This window comes from Rissa tridactyla, chromosome 17, assembly GCF_028500815.1.
Source record: "Rissa tridactyla isolate bRisTri1 chromosome 17, bRisTri1.patW.cur.20221130, whole genome shotgun sequence".
Classification (NCBI taxonomy): Eukaryota; Metazoa; Chordata; class Aves; order Charadriiformes; family Laridae; genus Rissa; species Rissa tridactyla.
The window spans coordinates 2348648-2370877 of record NC_071482.1 but is presented as its reverse complement, the minus strand read 5'-3'; the positions used below and the strand labels follow the sequence as shown (position 1 = coordinate 2370877).

The 22230-nt window shown below is 46.1% G+C and overlaps 1 protein-coding gene across 6 annotated transcripts in view; it reads right to left on the bottom strand.

Annotated features, from left to right (window-relative positions):
* Nucleotides 1-4480: 4480 nt before the first annotated feature.
* ALG9 (ALG9 alpha-1,2-mannosyltransferase) overlaps nucleotides 4481-22230 on the bottom strand; it is a 45432-nt gene continuing 27682 nt past the window's right edge. For 4 of the 6 annotated variants that reach the window (XM_054223262.1, XM_054223264.1, XM_054223263.1 and 1 more), the window contains one exon: nucleotides 13050-13513. In XM_054223262.1, the coding sequence (XP_054079237.1) occupies nucleotides 13390-13513 (124 nt within the window). In that variant the 3' untranslated portion in view covers nucleotides 13050-13389. Of the gene's footprint in view, nucleotides 5709-5808; nucleotides 6757-13049; nucleotides 13514-22230 lie in introns of those variants that run through there. The other 2 variants (XR_008469666.1, XR_008469665.1) reach the window with 2 other exon arrangements.

Sequence of the window (22230 nt, the reverse complement as noted above, 5' to 3'; positions counted from 1 at the left end):
ATCTAATTCCTCTCTTAAGAAAATGATTGGGGATTATAGGAAATTGCAGTAATAAGGAAATTAAGTGTCATAATAATTGAAAATAAAGAGAGAGAACTCCTAGACCAAGGACTTGCAGTGACAAGGCTCCAGCTAATGTTATGCACAAGCTATACCCAGGTGGTGCACACACAAAAAATCGATTACAACAGGGCTTTGGCCAAGATTGTCTAAAACGACTCCCAAAAAAGCTATTGCTAGAGAACATCCTTGTTACTGTTACACTGCAAGTAAGTAATGCAAGTATGGACTGTCATCACCAGAGCCCAATTTAGCATGGTTACAGTACACATGCAAAGGACTTGACGGCATAGAAAAATGCAGCCAGAACTAACCCCTCCAGTGCATGCACTGAGCTGGCTATTCCAGAACTATCATAACTACTCTATCTCAGAAAACTACAGGTGCAACACTTTGCTAACTTGATACATGTTTTCTGCATGGGAGCTGGCTTACATGCCAACTGCCAGAAACATGGTATCAGAGTGGAAATCTGTCTGCGCTGATCTGTTCAGACAGGTCCAAAGAAGTTTTTCTTAATTTAGGGCATCTCTGCTCCCTTTCTATACTAGGAAGACTCGTGGTTATCTGAAAGTCTGAAGACTCACTCCTTCCCCTTCTGTAGGAGTGCATTAACACACAAACAGCTTTAATAAATGTCATTTAAAAACATGTGTGCCCTGGGGTTTTGAAGAGGAATGCCCCAGTATCCTGCCAAAAACAGGTCAGTGTGGGAAAATTATGGATCTGTGGCTTTAGGTTGAGATTTATCACCATAAGTAAGCGCTACATCCTTCAATGTCATGTGTCCTTTCATCTAGCAAATACAAAATCATACTAAGACTACAGATCAAAACCATGTTCTTATTCTTAGGGTGAGGGGGAGATGGAAGAAAAATGCCATCTTAATTTCTAACAGTTTAAGGTGGAACTATCTTCATAACTCTTGCCTTGTCTGAACTGAACTCAGCAAAAAGCCAGAGGGAAAAGCCACCTGCACTCCAGCATCACTGTACTGAAGGACAGAGGAGACAGGGCTTTCCTGATGCCCCTGACACAGGCTGACCCCTCATTCTCACCAGATTGATAGTGTCTCACTTTTTATTATGTGTCCAGTCATTGTTTCAGGGTGCTGCATGGGAGGTGCAGGGGAGCACGAGGGCTGCAGCCCCAGGAGGCAGTGATACAGCACAAAAAGGCAGACAGGAAACTGGGGAGGTGGGAATTGCCAAAACCAGACTTGGGATGCGTTTGTCCTGATAACAGAGGATGCAAATAAACTCCACTGAAGTCGACAGGCCTTTTCTCACGGATTTTAGTGGAAGTAAGATTTTACCTTGGGATTGAATAAATAATCTCTTCCCAAACTCCAGCCTTTCTTGAAGCAGATGGGCTGAAACACACTCCACACTCAGAACAGAAAATGAAAACATGACCTGGCAATCATTGGAAGGCTCCCACAACCTTGTCTTTTATGAACGCCCACATGTCATTGCTACACAAACAAGATCTGCCAGTGTGGGAGACTTTGGGGCAATATTCCAGCAAGACAGGAGAAACAAATACCAAAAGAAGAGAGCAACAGCATTTTAACAGCTTGCCTGGAAGAGTAAATATTGACTGGTTAACTGGAAAAAGCCAGCTCATCCTCCTTTTTGGTGAGGGCAGTTCCGACAGGAGGAGCACTCACTAGTTAGCAAGCACACTGGGCTTACAAAACAGTACAAGGAAGTTTCTTAGCAAATATTTCTGGAAGGTGGTACTGAATGGCTGATCTGCACAATGGCTCTGTTCATGAACAAAGGAATCCCAGAGCCTGTCTGCAGCCTCTAGAGAGTAAGCTAAAAACAGGCAAGAAATTCACATGACACTAACGGTAAGCAGGGTTGGGTTCTCCGCACACCTCCCTGTCCCAGCCGAGGAGGATGGCTATGGAGTTCAAACAGATTGCCAGAAACAGCACGTGCTCCAGCAGAGCAGGAAACTAAACCCAGCTCCTCTTGGGGAGATGTTGGACAATGGTCTGCCCTCTTTTGTCAAAAACTCCTTTCAAAAGATTGAGTGACTCAGCTTTCGCCTGCACCAGCTTTCCTCAGCAGTATTTGCTGTCCAAGCACCATCGCCATTTCAGTCAGCTAATGGAGAACTGGTCAAACCTATTTATGGCATGAAGACCAAGCACAAAACCACATCAATAATTTTCATCATCCCACTGTTAGGCACAAAGTCCACAGAAATGCATCTGTGAACTCACCAGTAAAAAATGCTAAAATTCACAGTCCGTCTCATGCACAGTCCTTTACTAGTGTAACTGGAGTGCCCTACATGGTGACTGCCAGACAGACGAGGTAAAAAGAAGGCTTTTGGGGGTTGTAACACAGCTCTAGAGTCATCTGACTCTCTCACAGACATCACAGCCACTCTCACTATGAAAGCTCGGACACACACACCCCCTGCTATTCCTGCAAATCATTAATGCAGCAGGCATGTTAGACCGTAACTGACATTTAAGAGGCAGTCCTGTTAACCTTGAGTCTGTTAGTGAGCACTCTGTAATCTTTTCTTTCACTCTGTTTAGGAGAAAATACCTCCCTGCCTGAATACCATGGAATATATGCTGTGGCCAAAATTCCAGGGAGTTTTCATGATGTCAAAAAAAGAGAAAAGCTCCTGCAGTTAGCAGTTCTGCCCTGTTCTCCACATTCTCACAAAATGTAGAAATCAGAGAGCCGATTTCTTCCCTGCCTAAATTACTACTATTCCCTCTCACCTGTCTGTGGCCAAAAAAGTGGATGAGAATTGCATCTATTCCTTCATGACAACTCCCATCTCCAGGCCTGCTATTGCTGGGAAAGACAAGTACAGCCTTGGATTCTGCACCAGCTCCTGCTTGAGAACAACTATTTATTTTGGACCGCCAGAAAGATAATATATTTGTTAGCAAATTAGGTAAGATAGAGGACAGGGAGTCTAACTGAAAGGAAGCAATTAATCGTTAGTTTTCCTTACAGACATGGGTTAACTGTCAATAAGTGCCAAGTCTCTAGAGAAAATGAGATCCAGAAATAATTCCAATTAGGCAGGAAAGTTTTCTGGGTTGCTTTAAGAATGGGAGGGGACTTGCTTTGCCAGAAGGCCCAGGTTCAGCTTCTAATTTCTTGTGCAAAGGGACCATCAGCAATCCCTGAGCAAGGGAGAAGGGAAACAGCATGGCGGGGTGGCATCGTTTCCTCACTCCCTGCCTGTTCAGCACCTCCATCTCCCAACCTGCCTGATTGTACTACCAATAGTGTGCAGCTTTAAATGTCTGTAGAAATCTGGAAAACACACCACACACTTCACAGGCACTGCAGGAGGCTCTCCCCATGGCGGGCAGCAGTCCAACTTGCACAGGAATTCAACACGCGCACACACGTACACTCAAAACTTTTCCACTGACTGCAGGACTTCAGGCAGGGCATTCTGCTCTCACTCAGTCCAGCACCCAGGATTTGAAGGTGAGAAGTCTGCAGCCTCTAGCCTCATGCATGCCAGCTGCAGGCTGGGTTCAGACTACCCCAGGCAACAGGCAGCACAGTGCTTACCTTGAGAGATGCGTAGCTGTGATGAACCAGGAAACCTGACTGACTGTTTGGTGGAATGCTCAGACACACACATAGCACGAGCTAGCTGTATTACAACCTGAGTGCCTCACAGACAGGACCATCAGAGGGAAAGGACTTTACAGAAGCTACTGAAACGATGAGGAGGAACAGCGTGTTCTGGAAAGATCAAGCACTGACCACAGTGCAGGAGACTAACCCAGGAATATAAAGAAAGGGATGTTCCCCCTCTCCAGCCATGAGCACTTCTGCACCCCGGTGGAGGGGCTGGTGCATCCTCTTCTCTCAGGTCTGGCTGCCACAAAGCCACCTGAACCAGCTAAATGAAAACTCCACTGCAATCATAACAAGGGATACATAACTGTGCTTGTAGTGAGGAAAGGCAACAGTCAGCATTACCTCCTCCTTCACATCCCCACTGAAACAGAGAGGAGGGTGCCATGACCTGCCTGCCCAGCTTGCTGGGCACAGCCTGCTGCTCACCTGTGTAGGAAGAGCACTCCAGACCCTGTCTCCACACAGCAACAGGGTCCAGCTGCTGGATGAGCCCCTCCAGGAGCATCTTGCACCCTCCTGTGATGTCTCCTCCAGCCAGAGCACAAAGGCACTGGCGGCCAAGAGCAGGCCATCAGAGCACAGGGGCAGAGCTCTATTCTAATTTGACCCTCTGGAGAGAAAACACCCAGGCATCAGCCGCTGACCTCCACTCCCTCTCCAGTGCAATCCCAGCAAAGTCAGCCTTGCCACACGAGTGCAAGGTTGCAGTCCTGAAACTCAAGGTCTTACCTGTAGCAAAACCCCCAATTCCCCACCCCATCCCCAAGACTTTCAGCCCACTTGTCAGCCCTGAAGCCCGCGTCTCTCCTCGCTTCTAGTGGAGCATGATGCCCTCTCCTGGGAGCCCGAGGAAGCGGCTGGGGAAGAGTTTCCCAGCCGGAGTGGGGTGAACCTCAGCAAGGTTCCCACCACGGACCCAGTGCCTTGAGGCTGGAAGGGAGGAATGGGGGCTCAAACAGAGATTCCCAGCTGTTAGCTGTGATCCCACGTCCATGTATGAGTTTCTGTCGGCCATGGCCTCCAAAGGCAGACCAGCTTAACAGAACTGAAGAAGAATAAAGCTATTTGAAAACTGCTGTCCCCATCTCCTAGAGCTGCCACCACTGACCCCCAACCTGCAGAGGATGTTGTATAGAAAGCAAGAAAAGCTGAATGATCACAAAACTGCTTGCAAGCTGAGAGGAAATTAACATGTTTTCTGTGGGGCAGGTCCTCCAAATCAGAGGATGCCTCACCCAACCTAATTTCTTCACACAAGCACACCTCTGCTTCCACATGGTTCCACCTCCTGTCCTCTCAAGTCTCCCCTACAGTCTCTTCTATGCCTTACGCCATCCTCACTGTATATACCTGGCTGAAAAAGTACAAACCTCTTCCTAATTCTACATGCTACACGCTTCTCCCTTTGCTTTTTCACCTCTGCCACCCTCTGCTCTCCCAGTCTCTAGAATTCACCACCAAGCCTGAGGCAGAGATTTATAGCCCTGCATCACTCTCCTCCTTCATAGAAGCTGTTAGTTTCTGCTTGGTACCCAGCATAACTGGCTTAGACCAGAGAGCTGTACACATTTCTCTCTAAATCTCCCTGGTATCACTTGATGAGTGACCCAAGCATCCTGTTTCCTTAAAGACACTACCCATTGCCCTCTGCATCTGTCCCTGCATCAAAGAGAAGAGAAGCCTGCGAGTCCTCTGAACACTCCCCTGATGAAGAGGTATCTGCAGGCAAAGAAGGTATGTGGAAAGGGGGCTCCAGCAAACAGATGCACAGGTGGCCAACTGGAGACACGAAATATTGTCTCCTCCCTCTCACCTCCTCACTGCACTAGGGATGCGGCATCAGACACCGGCTCCAGCTGTTTGCAAAGCAAGCCACAGGGTGTGGGGAGCGTGGCAACATGACAAGCGCTGTGTTTTCACTGCAGTCCATTGCCTGAACTGGTAGATGGACCTGTTTTGCCAGGCTTAGCCGGAAGAAACAGAGGTAAAGCAGGGCTGCAAGGCAGTCACCTAGAGAAAGAATGAGAAATGTTCTTGAGATTTTAGCTCCCACACCAACCCTCCCCACACCCTTAACAGCAACATCCACTGGAGAGGAGCTGGCCATTCTTTAATAATTTTAAAAATACCTCCTTTATCCTTTCTCCAAGCCTACAGCATGTCCTGGCTATTCTGTGCTGGCTCCACTTTATACAGATAATGATACAGGGTGCAGTCTGAGCAGCTTTGGGGCTTTTATGTACAGCAGAGCATTACCAAACAAGTGAAGGTAAGAAGAGGAGCCTTGGGTTCTCACAGAAAGCTGAACTCAATTCTCTGGAGCAAATACTGAGTGCACAAAATATAAAACCTGCTTTTCAAGAGAAGATAAAGCACCCTACAGCTAAAAGTACTCATGCCAAACAACTGAAAGGGGCAGAGAGAGCAACAGCACAGGCAGGCAGGAGGGCTGAGGGAATCTGTGCTTGATAGATTTGGCATGGGGAGAAGACCACTGTTTCATTTGGATGGGAAAGCTAACAGTCTTGAATGAGACAGCAGTCCTGTTAGGCCAGATATATTCACGTTACAAGACAGCCTGCGCAGTCCAGCGACCGGCTGCAAAGCTTGTTGAAGTCGGCATTTCCACTGACTTTTGGCGAGCCTTAGATCTGTCCCTCCTCAAAAATGGCAGAGAACGGAAGTGCTGTCATCCCTGTTTCATGATGCAAAGGAGCTTTCTCAGTTATGCAGGGTGTTGTTGGAGCTGAGTAGGGAACTGGACCCAGTACTTCTGCTTTAGCCACCAAAGCAGCTGGACTGCATACCTACACACTGCGGTGACCGTGGCAAGTGCTCTGCCCAGTTGCTTATTACTTCTGTTTTCCCATCCCTCTCCAAAATAGCTGGTATTTGCCATCCTGCTGACATTGGAGCAGATGAGACATCTCATTAGCACAGCTACAACTTGGGAGGCTGGAAGACCAAGGAGGATGAGCTCAGGTGGGAAGAAGCAACAACAACAGCAGAAGCAGGCGGATTCTGGAGAAGCAGAGATCCCTTTTCCTTGCCAGCTTCCCTAGTGAAGAGCCAGAGAGAAAATAATGGATATTTATAAGCAAACCTGTCTCTAAGGCAGCAGTTTCCAAAGTCTAATAATAGGGTTTGGACTTGTTTATTGCGTGATTCAGACAGCATTGCATAAAGCTGCTGGAAAGCTCCTGCCTGTCCCCAGAGCGCATTCCCAAGACATTGTGAGTTAGAGGAGGGCCTGACTCCAGCTGCAGTGGGTTCAAGCCACCAGGGTATCAGCAGGTTCTGTCTCTTCAGAGGTGCAGTCAGAGCCAGCAGAGATGCTGGAGCAAACCAGGCTGTGCAGAAATATAAGAGCCTCCTCCCAGGGAAAGCCACCCACCCGCTCCCTGTCTTGAAACAGCAAGGTAAGAAGCCAAGGAGCCTGATAATTGCACCTCTTGCTTTGACCCTTTGGTTTCTCACAGCTGCAGCAGCACTGAGCAGAGTCCAGGAAGCCCTGGTGCAATGCACTGTGCAATGCAGGCAAGGACTGCACCTGCCTCAAAGATTTTGCAACAGTGGAAAGAATGTCAGGGATGTGGAAAGCTACCTGTCCTCAAAATCAAGGCAAAACCCGTCTGTAGATTGCCGCTACTATGCCTGGACCACTGGGCTGGTCTCAAACCAGAGAGGGTAGTATGGGCAACTGCTTATGAGTTCACCACAAAAACCACATCCAGTGGCCCTGTTGTTTCTTGCTGACTCAGATACAATGTGGTGAAAGTGCAGGTTCCCCAGCCAAGCAGGAGGGGAGGATTAAAAACAGGAAAGGTCAAAACAGCCTCCTCTTTGTATGAGGCAGAAAACAGGGCTGGGCTCTGCAGCACAGGGCAGCACCTGGACAGCATGTTCTGAGGCAGAATAATTGCAGTGATCAGTTCTCCACCCTGCTCTTCACCAGACTGACAGTCTTTCCAACTGGCCTGTTTCAACACAGGACAGAAGAAACTTCACAGAGAATGTTTCTTCGCTCACTCCAGGCATGACAAGTTCTAAAACAATGTCAAGTGGTTATTAGAAACCAGAGAAGACCAGAGCAGCCTCCTCTGTGCTGGGTGGAACACAGAGGAGCTTGCACTTTTTGTTTGAAGCCTGTTTAGTCAACGATGTTTAAACACTTATCCAGTAATTCACCTCCCAAGCAGGATTCACGGAGTTACAGGACAAGCGAGTGACAGGATCACCTGAGAACCCAGGCTCCTGGCTCTCTATAGTCTCTAGTCAGGCACCTAGCCACATGCACTTGTTTGGAGGAGACCAGGGAGTTTCCGCCTCTTCATCCAGTCTCAAACCCTGCCTCTTCACTGATCCCAAAAGAAAATGCACCTCTGTCCAGTCCTGGTTGCAGTTCTCCAGTCTCACATGGTGGTTACCCTCTGGATGAAGAACTGGGCAGGAAGGCAGAAGAGGACTGCATTGATCAAGAGTCCTGCTAGGCTATGATGCTCTCTCACCCTGAATATCCACCCTGACCTTTTTTTGCTGCTTAGCAGACACAGCTGGACAGATGGGGTCTCATTAGTACCTCTCCATGCAAGCAGACAGAGGCATGTGCAGTTATTCATGGGGACATGTGCTGAATCTCAGCAGGGCTGCGATGATGCTCAGGTTCTGACAGATGCTGGAGGAGAAAGAAATTCACAGCTCTTTCCTCCACCAGTGCCTGGAGAGCTAGGAACTCAAAACCACAGAATTTCATTACCAGGGCCTGTCTCCACTGCTACTTTGAGCCCTTCTTACAGCAACAAAATAAACACACAACTCTCTAACTCGATACCTTTTTTTGGATGTGAGGTGGACTCAAATACTAAGACAGTCCCTGCTTCTGAGGTTAGTACAAGTAGCAAGGAAACATCTGTTACCAGTAAGGCCAAAACCAAGCACTGTCTAAGCATTAGGCTCACTAGAGAAAAAGCAGGGGAATAGAGGAGAGAAACAGCAGCTGTTATTTGACACTGACCATCACTGTCCCAGGTACCAAACTTTGGTCCAATCCCTTCACTATGACCCAGAGGATGCACAGTCTGCATTGGAAATAACGTCCCCCCACCATGCTTTACAGAAATCTCCTGTATGTTGGCAATTCAGCACAGCAAGTGAAAGTGCTTCCCCATTCCTATGGAGAGAAGAGTTGTCAAACAGCAGCTGTGCTCTGATATGACAGCCCAGCTGCCAACATGCCATAAATCTGTCCTAGAACAACCAGCTCCAGTGCAGATCTGCTAGTCACACCTGAAAGCTGGCCTGTGGCATTCCCAGCTAAGCCAGCCTGAAGCCTTCCCATCCTACATACAGCCCTCAACATCTTATTCACTCTTATTCATGTCCAAGGTATCTGCTCTACACACCTCAACTCCTTTGACTCTGCTTCTTCACACACACTCTCAGCTCCTGGCTTCTAAGAGAGTACATTATTTCAAATAATTTTCCTACAGAAAGAAGACAAAAAACTTTGAACAGGAGAAAAACCCTGAGTCAAGGAAAGCTGAAGTATCAGCTCTGTGGAGATGCAGTGTCCCTTTCGTTTTCCTTTCAAAAACAGCAAATTTGCATTGAACAGCCTTGGAAACATGTCAGGAGTGCCCTCTTCTGACATGCCCCCAAGCCCAGGCAGAGCTCTAGGTGGAGATGACCAGCTTACACATACGCCTGCCTTTGAAGCAGGTTGTAGCTGAACCCCAGGAACAGGTAGAAAAAGCAGGAGCAGAACTGAAACGGAACTTAAATCCTGCTGCAGCAGACAAGCAGCAAAAAATAGTTTTGTGGAAATCGTGACTTCCCTCAGCCTATTTCTGAGAGTGTCTATCTGACTCCTTGCTGGCGCTTCCTCGGGGACTCTCCACCTCAGTGCTCTTTTTTGCAAAGGCTGGATGAGCTCAGACAAGATGAAATTTACAGGGTGCCAGTATTTCACAGCAGCACTTGTCCAACCTGCGGTGCTCTCAGCCTCAGCTTAAAGGTGGAAAAGTAATGCCAGCAAAGAGGCTAGGAATACTGTAACCCCTGTACATTCTCTGACCACTGCAAATGTCTTGCAGCACCTCTCAGTTTCATGCGAGACACCTCATCTAGCCACAGTCATGACCACAAGGTTGTGCCCATCTATGGTTCTGTGAGGAAACCAGCTTCTGTCAGTGTGTCAGGTCAGACACTAGCAGCACCGTAGAAAGCCATCTGGGCTCTTTTCCAGAACCAGCCAGAATAACACGAAGAGCCCTTTCTCCAAAGACAGAATCTACACAATCCTGATGTGCTACCCAACAGGTTTGGCCACAACACCCCTCTCTGCCGGAGGCAACTCTAGGCAGGGAATCCAGCTGAGTCAGATCAGCAATTTGTGGTTTGACCCTTTACCCACAAGCTCACAAACCACACGACTTTATTTATTTGTTAATAGACATCATAAATTAGCTGTACCAAACCTGCCTCCTCACAATGAGATCATACATTTGCTTTAATTAGGGTCAAAGCCATAAGAAAATAAAAAGAAAAATAATCTGAAGCCCCTCCCTCAAGCTTGCTAACAAAACCAGAAACGCCAACTACAAAATGCCATTAAAAATGTTCTGTTTTCTATGCAGCTCCACCTTTTGACACAACTGTCTTTGCATCCACATCTGCATTCAAAAAGCAAGATCCTTTATCCAGCTATACCTGAGCCAGGTAGTCAATTCTTGCAGTCTCTTCCTCAGGCCCTGATACACATACTCCTTGGACTTGTATTGCTCACTCCATCAAGTCTGTTTATTTACTAGTAATCCTCTCATTATTGATGGCTTTTTGCTTAATCTCAACACTGCAAAGAGTGCAACAGCCCTGACTTGTGAATTATTAAAAGATAAGGGGAGCTTTAGCATTTCGTATCAGAAATCTCACCTATGGCTCATTCTTTATGACAGAAAGACCATTGGTAGCAACTTCACCTCCTCATTCCCAGTGCTCTCAGCTGGGATCAACAGGTTGCCTCTGTGCTATATTCTGGCTGCCCAGCAGCACTACCCGTGACAATTATACACTAGCAGGGACTAAAGGAAGAGAGGCCCCGGCTCCTTTACCAGCTGCCAGGAGGGCTGGTTCTGTGCCAAAGACACTAGATGAGAAACAACTTGTAGGCAGACTCCATGGGTGACCTTAAATGAGTTGTTGGGTCAAGATCTTTGCAGTACTGAGACTCCCAACTTCTCCCTGAAATCAGCATTAAAATGTGATCTGCTCTCGTAATCAATGAAAGTAACAACCTTCCCTTTCTCTGCCTCTTATCTTTAGCCTGCCAGTTCTCCAGGTGGCAGGACTGACTCCACCGGTTTGCATGGTAAGCAGCAAAATGGAGTCCCTGCCTTGATTTGAAACTGTGAAATGCAAAGCTGTCCAGCTGTCCACTACCTGTAGCCGCACCTGCATTTACTACCAGGAACCAAACATTTGCCGCATTCTTCTGGAAAACATTGATAACTCCTAATTATTGTCAAGTTATCAGTCTCCCACCACCCCCCCAAAATAGGAATGAAACTGGAGAGGAAGGTGGAGCAGCCAGAGTCATTTAAAACAGATATTTACTGTACTGTTTTCACATTAAACACGAGGTTACAGGCTATGACAACATGGAACAGTCACACAAACAGCACCAGAAAGAGGTGCAATTGGTTCTTTAACTGTGTTTTTTTCTCTATTTGATTTAAGGTCGGGGATTAGCAAGGGGAGAGGTAACATGCAGGGCAAGAGTTTTGGTTTTGATTTACTGGCACTGTAGAGCCCTGTTCAACGCATGTAAACTTTTATGAGGGGTAGAGCCAGCTGGAGAGAGGTGGGGGAATACTATGAACACAGACAGTACAACATTGATCTGCAATGTGACTGACCTTTCAGACCAACTCAGCCAAGACACCAGTTACTTGGCTGAAAACCTTGAAGCTCCACACTTGACTCTTATAAAGTGTGATATTTGCACAGGGCGAAATCCACCTCTCTGAAGAGAGCCAAGACTTAGACACCACAGATGGTTCCCTAAGCCTTCAAAGTTTGAATTTAGAGTCTCAGCTTCAAACTGCTCGTCCATACAATGGGGCTGCAATGGAAGAGAACGGCATTCTCCATCCTGTAATCATCCAGACAATGAAGCAGCGCTCTGTTTGCTCTTATCATGTTTTGCACTTTATAAGCTGTGTTTCCAATAGAGCACAATGCCACTAAAAAAACTCCTCCTTAACAAAATGCAGAGGATTCACAACACCTCTTCCTATGTTTCTAAAGTTGCTCTTCCGATTCAGCCCATGCCTTGCTCCTCATCCAGTTCCTCCTGCTTTGTCCCAGCAGTGTTATGTTAGATCAAAGCCCCATTGGTACAGCTTGCCTTTCCCATCCTGCTCAGCTGTTAACCTGCAGACTGGCCGAGAGACCTACTTAGCACTGCATTCTGCACCTGGACCAACACATGTATCCTCAGAGGCATGCACTCTTCCGTTTGGATCCCAACAGCTTCCAAACATAAAAATCTGCTTCCTGGTCCACCTGCTCTGGTGCTCTGTCACTGCACACACAGACCAATCTAATCACAATCACAGTGGGGCATGGAGCTTCTGCAGCCTTTTTGCAAAAGGAACTTCCTTGCTGCTCCATCTCATGCCATCCCATCCCCACAGAGTTCCAAGGATGTGAGTGAAAACAATTCCCTTCATCTAGCTTGTGATACCGTATGTTTTAAAAATGGAGATGTAATAAATACAGCATTGCTCTGGGGCATGTTGGACCAATGTAACACATACTGTCTATTCTGGGAAACAGAACAGCAAAAAAAAAAAAATTAATCCCTCTCCTCTCTGGATGTTTCCAGAAATTTTAAGATGCTGTAGTCTAGAATTCAAAGGACATTGTAGGTATCTTTTAAAAATTATTATAAATAGCAAACAAACCCTTGGTTTCACAAATAACAAAAACACACTGATCCTATTAAAATAGATAACTGGCTCAACTCCTAAGTTTGGGGTCTCTTCTCCCAGAAGCAGAGGTTAATCCTTGAAAGTGTCTCCTGGACAGAGCAACTTTAGGTGTTTCTCTGTGATGCATGCTACTTCATTCCTTGAGATTCAGAGCATCTCAGTTAATTGTCTCTCAAGGTTTTCCTCTTTTCCCCTTCCTTTATCTTTAAAAAAAATAAATCCTAAATGTTGTTACCTGAAAAAATTCCCTAGGAGAAGGTGAGCAATACTTGAGCAGATGAGAACAGTGGAAGGGGGCAGGAGAGAGAAAAAGAGAGGCTGAGCTGGATTTTCCCAGATAGCAACCTGGAGTAAAACCTCATACTGTCATTCCTTTTTATTTTCCATTTTTCTCTTCTCTGGTATAATAGATAATAACACGGAGCAGCAGGGATAATACATTCGTAGGTGGCTGCTGGATTTTCAAATGGTTTCTTACCAATATGTTCTGTGTAGGCAGAGCAGAGACTTGACACTGAGAACTGAACGCAGATGATGCACCTTTTTTACAGCTGGAAGGTTGCAGAGCAAAATCACTTCATGGGAAATCTTTATTAGTGAATCTTACAAGCTCAATCTTTCAAAAAGGGAACTGAAGATGGCTTAGGCAGCTGTCCAAGAGTGTCAGCAGATGCTTTTGGTTTTGTTGCCCAGGTGTGTTGCTAGCCTCCCATTTTTTTCCTGGTTTGCTTCAACCTTCGGGATTTCAGAATAGTATAGTTTGCATACCATGTGTACTGTTCTGAGAGGAGAGGGACGTAGAATGCACGCAGCAGCTTTGAGGACCTGAAACCAGAAAGGAAAAACAAATCATCCTTAAAGCGTTTATTAGCCAGTATGTTCAAAATGATACAAATGAGGCTTTGCAAAAGATCTGCGCTGGTGAGTCAGTGATATGAAGAATGCTAATTGTTCAGGCGTACGAAGACCAGTCCCATTTTCTCCTTGTCGGTGAGAAAAGCTGGTTTGTGCCAGCATCACCAGTTTAAGAGCAGCAGTCTGCCCAGTTTTTCAGCACGCCCACTATCCATTCCAGTAGGATTATGGGGGAGAGAGGGCAGGAAGATGTTGTAATTATCAAAGGAAACTTAGATCCTGGATATCACTGTCCAAAAAGCAGACAGTACAGCCCTGTGGGCCTTCCGTACATACAGACAGGCAGGCCTCCTGTTCCTCACAGCAGCACGCTATGAAGGTGAAAGATAGCAAGGCTGCATTTAGCTCCTGGCTTGTCCTCTTTTCAATCCAATCTTTCTGGCCACCTATTCCTTCACACATGTCTGAAGGGCAGACAGGAGCTTTGATGGGCACTGGCATTTTGAAGTTTTGTTCTTGTGCTGGTCTTCTGTTGAGAGTATTGAATTAAAGAGGGACGAACTGCTCTAAAGCCTACAATGCAGTTTGCTGCAGGCTGCCAGCATTCATTCCATGCCCTGCTAGTGCTGGGAGCTGGCATTTCACAGCACTTTGCAACAATTGGACCAATAGAGTACTCAAGCATGGTGGGTTTAATGGCTGCATCAAATTAGTACCTTTTGTTTGGTTGCTAATTGCTGGAGCTGTGCTAACTGAGTACATTTTAAATGCATGTATTCTCCTACTGAGCAAACTAATAGTAAAATCCCGGTTTCAATGTGAAGCAGACAAATACAAGGTCCTGCAGCAGCAGCACTGAACCTTGCTAGAAGCTTCAAAAACTTGAGCAATTTACTGAAATCAGGGCTGAGGCAGTCTTGCTTCCTCAGCATTGAAGCTTATCTCTTTATCTCTTTAAGATCAGCTTGTTGGTAAACTATCAACCCTGGACAGACATGTCTAACGCCATCCACATAAAGCTTGGAAAAGCAGCAACAGCACTTGAATTTGATTTGCAGCTTGCCAAGTGGTCAGAAATGGTACACAGATCCAGCATGTACCTGCTGGTCACCGCAATTCACGCAGCTTTGCTGGTAACACAGCCAAGGTGCCGGACATCCAATTCAAGTCACTTTTTCAGATGAAAGATGAATTGTGTTTTGTTTGCTTATTGTAAGCCAGCACTGGATATCTTTCAAAAATGCAGTCTAAAAAACAATGGCAGGAACTGCCACTGTGAACTACATCTCCCTGGAGGCTCCCAGGGTTCTTAGAGAGCCTTACTGTAATCCATCTGAGAACAAGCAGCTCCTGATCTCCTGCAGCTTGGAGTAAAAGACCATCCAGGAAAAGACTGGTGATATGTACTTGCATTGGCATAGCACCACTCAGCAGCAGGGTCCAGTTACATAAGATGCCATACAACCACAAAACAAGGTGTTTTTCAGTTGAAACATTCCCTCTTTAGACAGACAAAGTGACAGACAAAGCAGTATTCTTTCCTCACTGGAGAGGGGAAACTGAGGCAGAAAGTACCCTCAGAGAGACTGAGCAAGTCTAAATTCCTAAAAGTACAAGTCCCAGTTCTAACTGTGAGAGTCTGCGTCCCTTCAACATCCAGCGTCTTGTAAGCCTGCTTTTTGCAAATGCTCAGCTTGTGCTTTAGGATATAAAAATGCTGATTGCTTCACTTTGAAGAACGAAAAGCTCAGTGATATTACTTAGGCCCTTTACAAATTGTAAAACACCCAGCAAAGTTCCTAAATAAAAGAATCACTGGAAATGGTTGCTCTTTGTGAATTCCTGAGGTGCTGGAATCACTGGAACATGTTCAAAGCAGACTCTCTTAGTAGCAAATAACTAGGCAGAAGATGGTAATTTTGGTGTATTCTGAACAAGGAACATTTTTTGCAGCTGTCATTTCCTTGTGCCTGGAAATTGGAGGTCAGCCCTCCCTTCAGCCTCTAGAAGCAAAGGCATCCCTTTGAAAACAAATGCTTGATTTTCCTCCTCCATTTCTTGTGCTAATAAACATCATGTCATTGCTGAACTTATTCTGGCATCTCCTCTTATGAGCCTGACAACCCACCATAGCTACTATGGCTGCTCTCTGTGAATGGTGTGGTTTCACTTCAATTCCCTTTTGCAAAGAAAAAGAAAAGAAACAAAACCAAGAAAAAGCAACTGTGTTCAAGCTGCCTGGGATGCTGCTGAAAACAAGGAAAATGAAAAATAAGGTAGACTACCAGCTTGCTTCTACATTATAAGAAAGGGACTGAAACTAGCACAATTCCCCAGAGCTCAGGGTGTGTGGTTGGTTTAAAATGAAGTAATTCATTGGACTAGCCTTGTGTGGTTTAGCTCAGGGACAGAGAGGAAGGCAGCACCTTCGGCTGATGGCTAAGGTCCCAAGTATACAGCCTGTAGCACTGAAAATGCTTTCAGTCCCTCAGTCCAGATGTAGAGCTGACAGCAGTCAGAACAGCACCCATTTCACATCCTCCCATTGACCTGGATGCGTCTACATAGCGACAGCCTGCCCAGGCCAGCGCTGTACAACACAGTGGGCACCCAGTGATGGTGGATCTGATTGCTGAGCAACGGAACTAAGTGCCTCAGTGCTGGTGCCTCTTACAGCTCTGCAGAAACACTACTGTCCTGTCCATACTTCCTCTTCTTTATACCTTTTGTGAGAAACACTCCCTATACCTTTTACTTGTTGGTATTCTGAAATACAGGCCCAATGCAGCTCACATGGTTGTTCTCACACGGTCTTTATGGCATACGTTCAGAATGTGCAGGATTCAGCTTTGCTTTCTAGAACAAAAGGATATTCCAGGAGCTGGTAGTAGCAAAAATCTTCTCCCAAATAAGCCAGCTCAGTGTAACCATCCTGAGTTTGCAGACAGCCTGAAACTCAGCCTGAGCAATGAAAGTCCTCCACATGCTCTTAACTTTGCTTGCAACTCAGCCCTTATTAGCAGCAGTTTAAATGTGAGTGTTCACTGTTTCACAGTTTATATCAGCAGTGAAACAAGAGGTGAAAATACTTTTGGTAAAAAGAAGATCAAAAAAGGAGAGGCAGGAATGACTGACGGAAAAAAACACTGAGGGTGGAAAATGATGAGAAACGCGGAGCTGCTCTTCCCACCAGTGGATGTCATACATAATGCCAAGGCACTCATGACAAATAACAATACAGTGAATTAGTGTATAAAGGCCAGAGGAGACCCCAATAATGAGGTTCACCCTGCTCTTCAAGGTGAAATGATGTATTACTCAAACTGTCAAGTCCCCAAGGAGTCCTTGGTTTCCATCAGGTGTTAGCTAGTCAGGCTGCTTGTGCAATAGCAAAATGACTCTTCACTAACAAGACTTATAAAGGTGAAAAGGGAACAGTTTACATTGGTTTCAATTACCCAGTCTAAGGACACAGGTTAAAAAAAGGCAACAGAAAATAAACGAGGCATCTTAAAAGTAATAACGTTTATGTGCTCAGAGAATCACATCTCAGATACAAAAACATGAAACCCTGAATATGGCATGGTAAATGGTAGCACCAACACAGCTATAAGGTCAACCTTTGTATTAGTTCAGCAGCAACTTTCTGACTGAAAAAAAACTCAGACTGGGCACAAGCACAAGGTTGCTCTCTCTGCTGCCAGTAACTATACAGCAGCAAAACCCGGGGTGCCTGCTCTCATCGGCAGCCATGAGAGAACCATGGCTCATGACGCACCTATAGCTCAGGAAGTCATGACAGAGCTTTAAATTCAGACAATGAACCTTTACCTCCTGCCACCTCGCTTCGTCAGGCTCAGCAACCTCAGACAACAGATGGCACATGGAAGGGGTTGGGATAACACATGACAGTGAATATATATATAATGTTCTATTTGCATTTGCTTCTAAAATTGTCCCCCAAAGACTGTGAGTGTGTGTAGCCTTAATCAGCATAGAGCTCCCAAGCAGCACATTGGTAGCAAAATCAAAGCCACAATCACTCCAAGCTGGGTAGCCGAGGGTCTAGTGCAATGCTACTGGAACACTGATGTGGCAAGGCTCTTTCAGTGGTGAGCTCCAGGCCAGAGCCAGGCAACAGGCAAATTCTGCCCATCTCTTGCTGTGCTCCAGACATGGGAGATATCCCACATTCCAGGGGGCGTCTGAATTCTTTACCAGTTTTATGGTTTCTAGGGGAGCGACTGCTGCAGTGCCCAGAGCAGCTCCCAGTTAGGATAGAGGTCACAGTTACCAGGAGGCCCAGTAGACCTGGAACCACAGTGCTGTTTGGTGCTAAGTGTATTTCTGTATATTATCTACTGGACTTCAGGAGAAAGCAACTCAACAGTCTTGTTCTACTAATGCCAATGGACACTATTCTGGACTGGAAGCAATAGCTGCTAAGTGAGGATGTTTAAGTCCCCCCTCCCAAGATTGACATGGAATGAAAGCAGTTAAACTTAGTGGTGGGAGTTTCTTCCTAACTGCATCTTGTAACCTGAACTTCTTACTCCAGTGACAGCAGAATTCAGAAAGAAGCATGAGAAGGAAGAAGACAAGGGAATGGCAGAGAGAAGAGACAGGAGGAAGTTGAACCTCTGCCACACGGGCAGGACCTAGTACCTTCTAGCTACCGGCATACACAGGAAGCTCATGATCAAAGCTTTCTGAAAACCCATTAACGTTTGCGCTTCCTCTAGGTGTTAAATTTTGTACCAACCATGCACCTAAGAAGTAATTTATCTACTTGTAAAATAAAAGTAGGGAAAACATTTCATGTAACATGGAGGAAAGCACCATTAAAGGGAATGAGACAGTCTCTTATCAAACGGGGGTAATGATATGCTAGAACAAGGTGACCGAATCATTAATTTTGCACTAAGAATATTTTTTTTACGGAAAACCCAAATGTTTGGAGCAAGCAGGCAGCTCAGCCAGAAGAGCTGAAAAATATGTGCTCCTCAGTGGGGAGCTGTAATATATTTCCCCTTTTCTGTGCCAGATTCAGAGTGCTCAGCCAATATAGAATTAAACGGACCTGGACAAAGCAGCTTCCTGAGGAGCATAATTAGCTGGTGGCTTGGAGTGCTCTCTAATTCAATTAGCAGCACCATTTATCAGAGCCAGCTGAGATTTACATTTGCACTTGCTGACGTCAATTTGAGACTCACAGTGAGTCCCAGAAGCCTCCAGTTCAGCAGGAGTGAGCTGAACTGCTGGGGTCATTTATTTTCAAAGAACAAGAGCTGGAGGTTGCTTTTGGGTGGGGAGGTGTTTGATGGTTTGTTTTTTTTTCCCAAATGCTCCTTGCTGTGCAGCCACTGAGCTGCAGACCTCAAATCTACACTGTCAGCTTCCCTCACAGCTCAGTTCAAAGTGACACTTCTTCTGTTCCTCCTTCCCTTTTATAAAAAAAGCTGCATTTCCATAGTGTTTTTACACTTATTTCATAGGTAGCAGAGGACATTTCTAAATCATTGTGTGGAAGCAGGTGTTGGGTTTGAGATATGCGTCATTCTGCTGAAGTGGGGAGCGGGGGGAAGGTACATGCTCAGAAATGCGAGCAGCCTGGATCATTATAGGAGTTCTTGATGCATCTTCACTGACTCTAGCCACAGACCTGTGTGTCTGACCCTGGGAGGAACTTTCCCCACAGATCTACTAGGTCTGGGATCCTTTCAGCTTACCAATTTCTAGCACCTACCATGCTATTACAACTGTGTTACTGCTGCTCTCCTGCAGCTGAACTCCACAGAATGATCAGTTTCTCAACTCTAAGAGAGACAGCACTGCCTAGATTTGCTGTCTCAAATTAAAATGAAACAAAACCACATAACTGTTTTTGCTGGGATTTCCATACCTTCTCTGCTATCAGGCCTGCCAACAATTTTCTGGACTATAGAAGTACTTGTTGCATCCCTGAAGCCGTCTCAGGGCATGACTGATGCCCTCAGAGAACCTCCCAGCTGGATGGAGTGGCAACTCTCAGTGTCCTCCTGAGGGTCTGCAGTGTCCACTCTAGCCGGCTTGGTACTCTGCAGACTGGGATAAGGACAGAAGCAAGCAAAGCAAGGGCTAACTAGCAGCAAGGGAGACTGCTGCAGCCACAGACAGAAAGATGTACCAGTAGTACTTGCTTTGCAAATTAGGTTTTCCGATGTCAACAAAAGGACAATAGCTAATGCCTGGGTCTGCAGGGTGAGACAGACCCTCACATCTCATTCAGTTGCCAGGCAGATCTGCAATTGCCACTAGATAACTCATCTGTCAGCTGACAATCGACTGCAAAACTTGTGTCATTTCCCCTTTTGAGAATTGCTTGAGGCCCGTTACTTTATGCAAGTTGCAACTCAATCACACTCAGGGACAAAAACCAAAGCAAACAACACTGTCTTATTTTAGAAATGCTATGACGCATTCAGAGCAACGAGCTCAACAGACCGATTATGAACATTTGCCACGGGAGACCTTTATATGGATGTTGCAGCAAAATTCCAATACTTGGATACAAAACAATGCAAAACCTGCCACTCCTATTACGAAGTTACAGCTCCTTACTCTTTCATTCATTGCCAACAAACTCCTAGTGATAAGTGGGAAGTTAACAAACTTTTGGTCCAAGTGAGAATCTGCAACACAGGGAGGGTTTAAGAGACCTGGACAGAGTCATGGGAGCTGCAAGTTACAGCTGAGTTCCTTACTCACTCATACACCCTACCTCCCCTCCAAGGGCCAAATTACAGAAAGAAATGAAAAATATATGACAAAAATTATGAAGCAGAAATCCAAAAAGAGCTGTTCTGAAATTTGTCTTGCTCATGCTGTTGTGGATGGGCTGGCAAAAGGGGCCTTGACCTTGTCTGTAGTATCGAATTTTAAATGTGATTCCTTTAAATGACACACTATCTAAAAACAGGGCAGATCAGACCTTGCATGGTTTTTTCTTTCTGCTCTTCACTGTACCACGAGCTGTCTAGGGAAGGAAGCTGCGCCCACTGCTACGCATTTGCCCTGCTAGGCAGGCCATGGTTTCTGGCTTACTTTTCTTCTTCAGGGAGAACAGAGAATCTGTCAGACAGGCAGGGTGACAAGATAGGGAGACACTGCTGGTTCTTTCATCCCTCCGCATCAGTGATACCCCCAGGTACGTGCCAGATCCATGCCCTTCTAGTCCTTCACCAGCACTCTGCGCTCGAGCTGCCCCACCTGCTGACTGCTGAAGGTGTGCTGAAGGGACAGAGCCCAGCGCTCCAACTGCAGGAGCTCTGGAGGTACTAACAGCAGGGATGGAAATCAGACCTGCTGCTATGGCAACCTGCCCTCCTCCACTAGTGAAAGCACCACACCTCCCCTCTGCTCCAGCTGTGAGGCGTTGATAAGGAGCAGCATGGAGAATTTCCATGCAGCACAAGAACGGGAGTGGAGGAGGCTGGCAGGCGACACTAGCAGGGCTAAGGATCTGACTGCCTGATCTCCTCTTGGGATAGGCTCTGCAAATGCTCTTCTATTCCAGTCTCCCACTAATGCAACAGCATCTTTTGTTAAGGAGGACACAGTAGCCAGAAAGATCCCCTTCCCTCCCCACCACCTTTAGATAATCTGTTCTAAGGTCTTGGTGAAAGCTTAGCCAGGGAGTATGCTCCCCTTTCCCCAACCCCAGTATTCTGCCTTTACACCTCATAGTTGCCAGAGTCAGTATGCTCTGAAGTTTCAGGACCTCCCTGCGACTCCCAGCTTCCCACAACAAGCTGCTGCTCCATGGTGAGATGCTATCTTTGCTACGACAAGCCAAGCTATTACTTCCAGTGGTAACAGCCACACACACTCTCCCTTCACAAGCCAGACATGAAGGACCACACACAGAAACTGACATCTGCATACTGAGTGGGTTATTGGAGTTTGGCTGCAGGCTTGCAGAGATACTTAGCCAACAGGAAACATACAGCTTGGGAATCTAGCTGGAGTTTAGATGATCTAAATGCAACACAAAGTACCATATATCAAATCAAAATGATTGCACAGGTTTTCACTGCCAAGCTTGGGAATAAGTTACTAGCTTCAGTCTGGCAGGAAGTACTTTGACAGCATTTCCCCTAGAAGCACAGAGCTGCAACACCACATCTACCTATGTATTCAGTCAAATTCCTGAGAAGCCAGCCAGATATTTATGCTCAGCAGGACACAGGGGTTTAGTTGTAAATAGGGAAATTCCTTAATCCTACCAATTTCCCCTAATAAGAAGGAGGGGAAAAAAGAAGAAAGAAAAATGTCATAAAGTGACTCATGCAGACGCAGCATTTAAGCAATGAAGAGAGTGACAAGGACTGAGCTCGGTACTGAGTTTGGCTCTATCTTAACTCCTTGCACTGATTCGTCATCACTGCAGCTGCAGTAGGGTCGGGATTGAGATGGTATCAGATGTACATGCACCTTACAAGAAAAAGCCCCACCTAAGTTAGGAACGAAAAAAAAATCCTGGGTGAAAGTGGAGGATTCAAAACACTTGTGTCCATCCTGTGGTAAGGCCTACCATTGCAGGCTCAATTCTCTCCCCACAAAAGGAGCTGCTACACTGTGCTTTTGCTTCCAGACATATGCTGGTTTGTATTCAGCAGGGCAGAGCCTCTAAGGGGATATGAAATAGG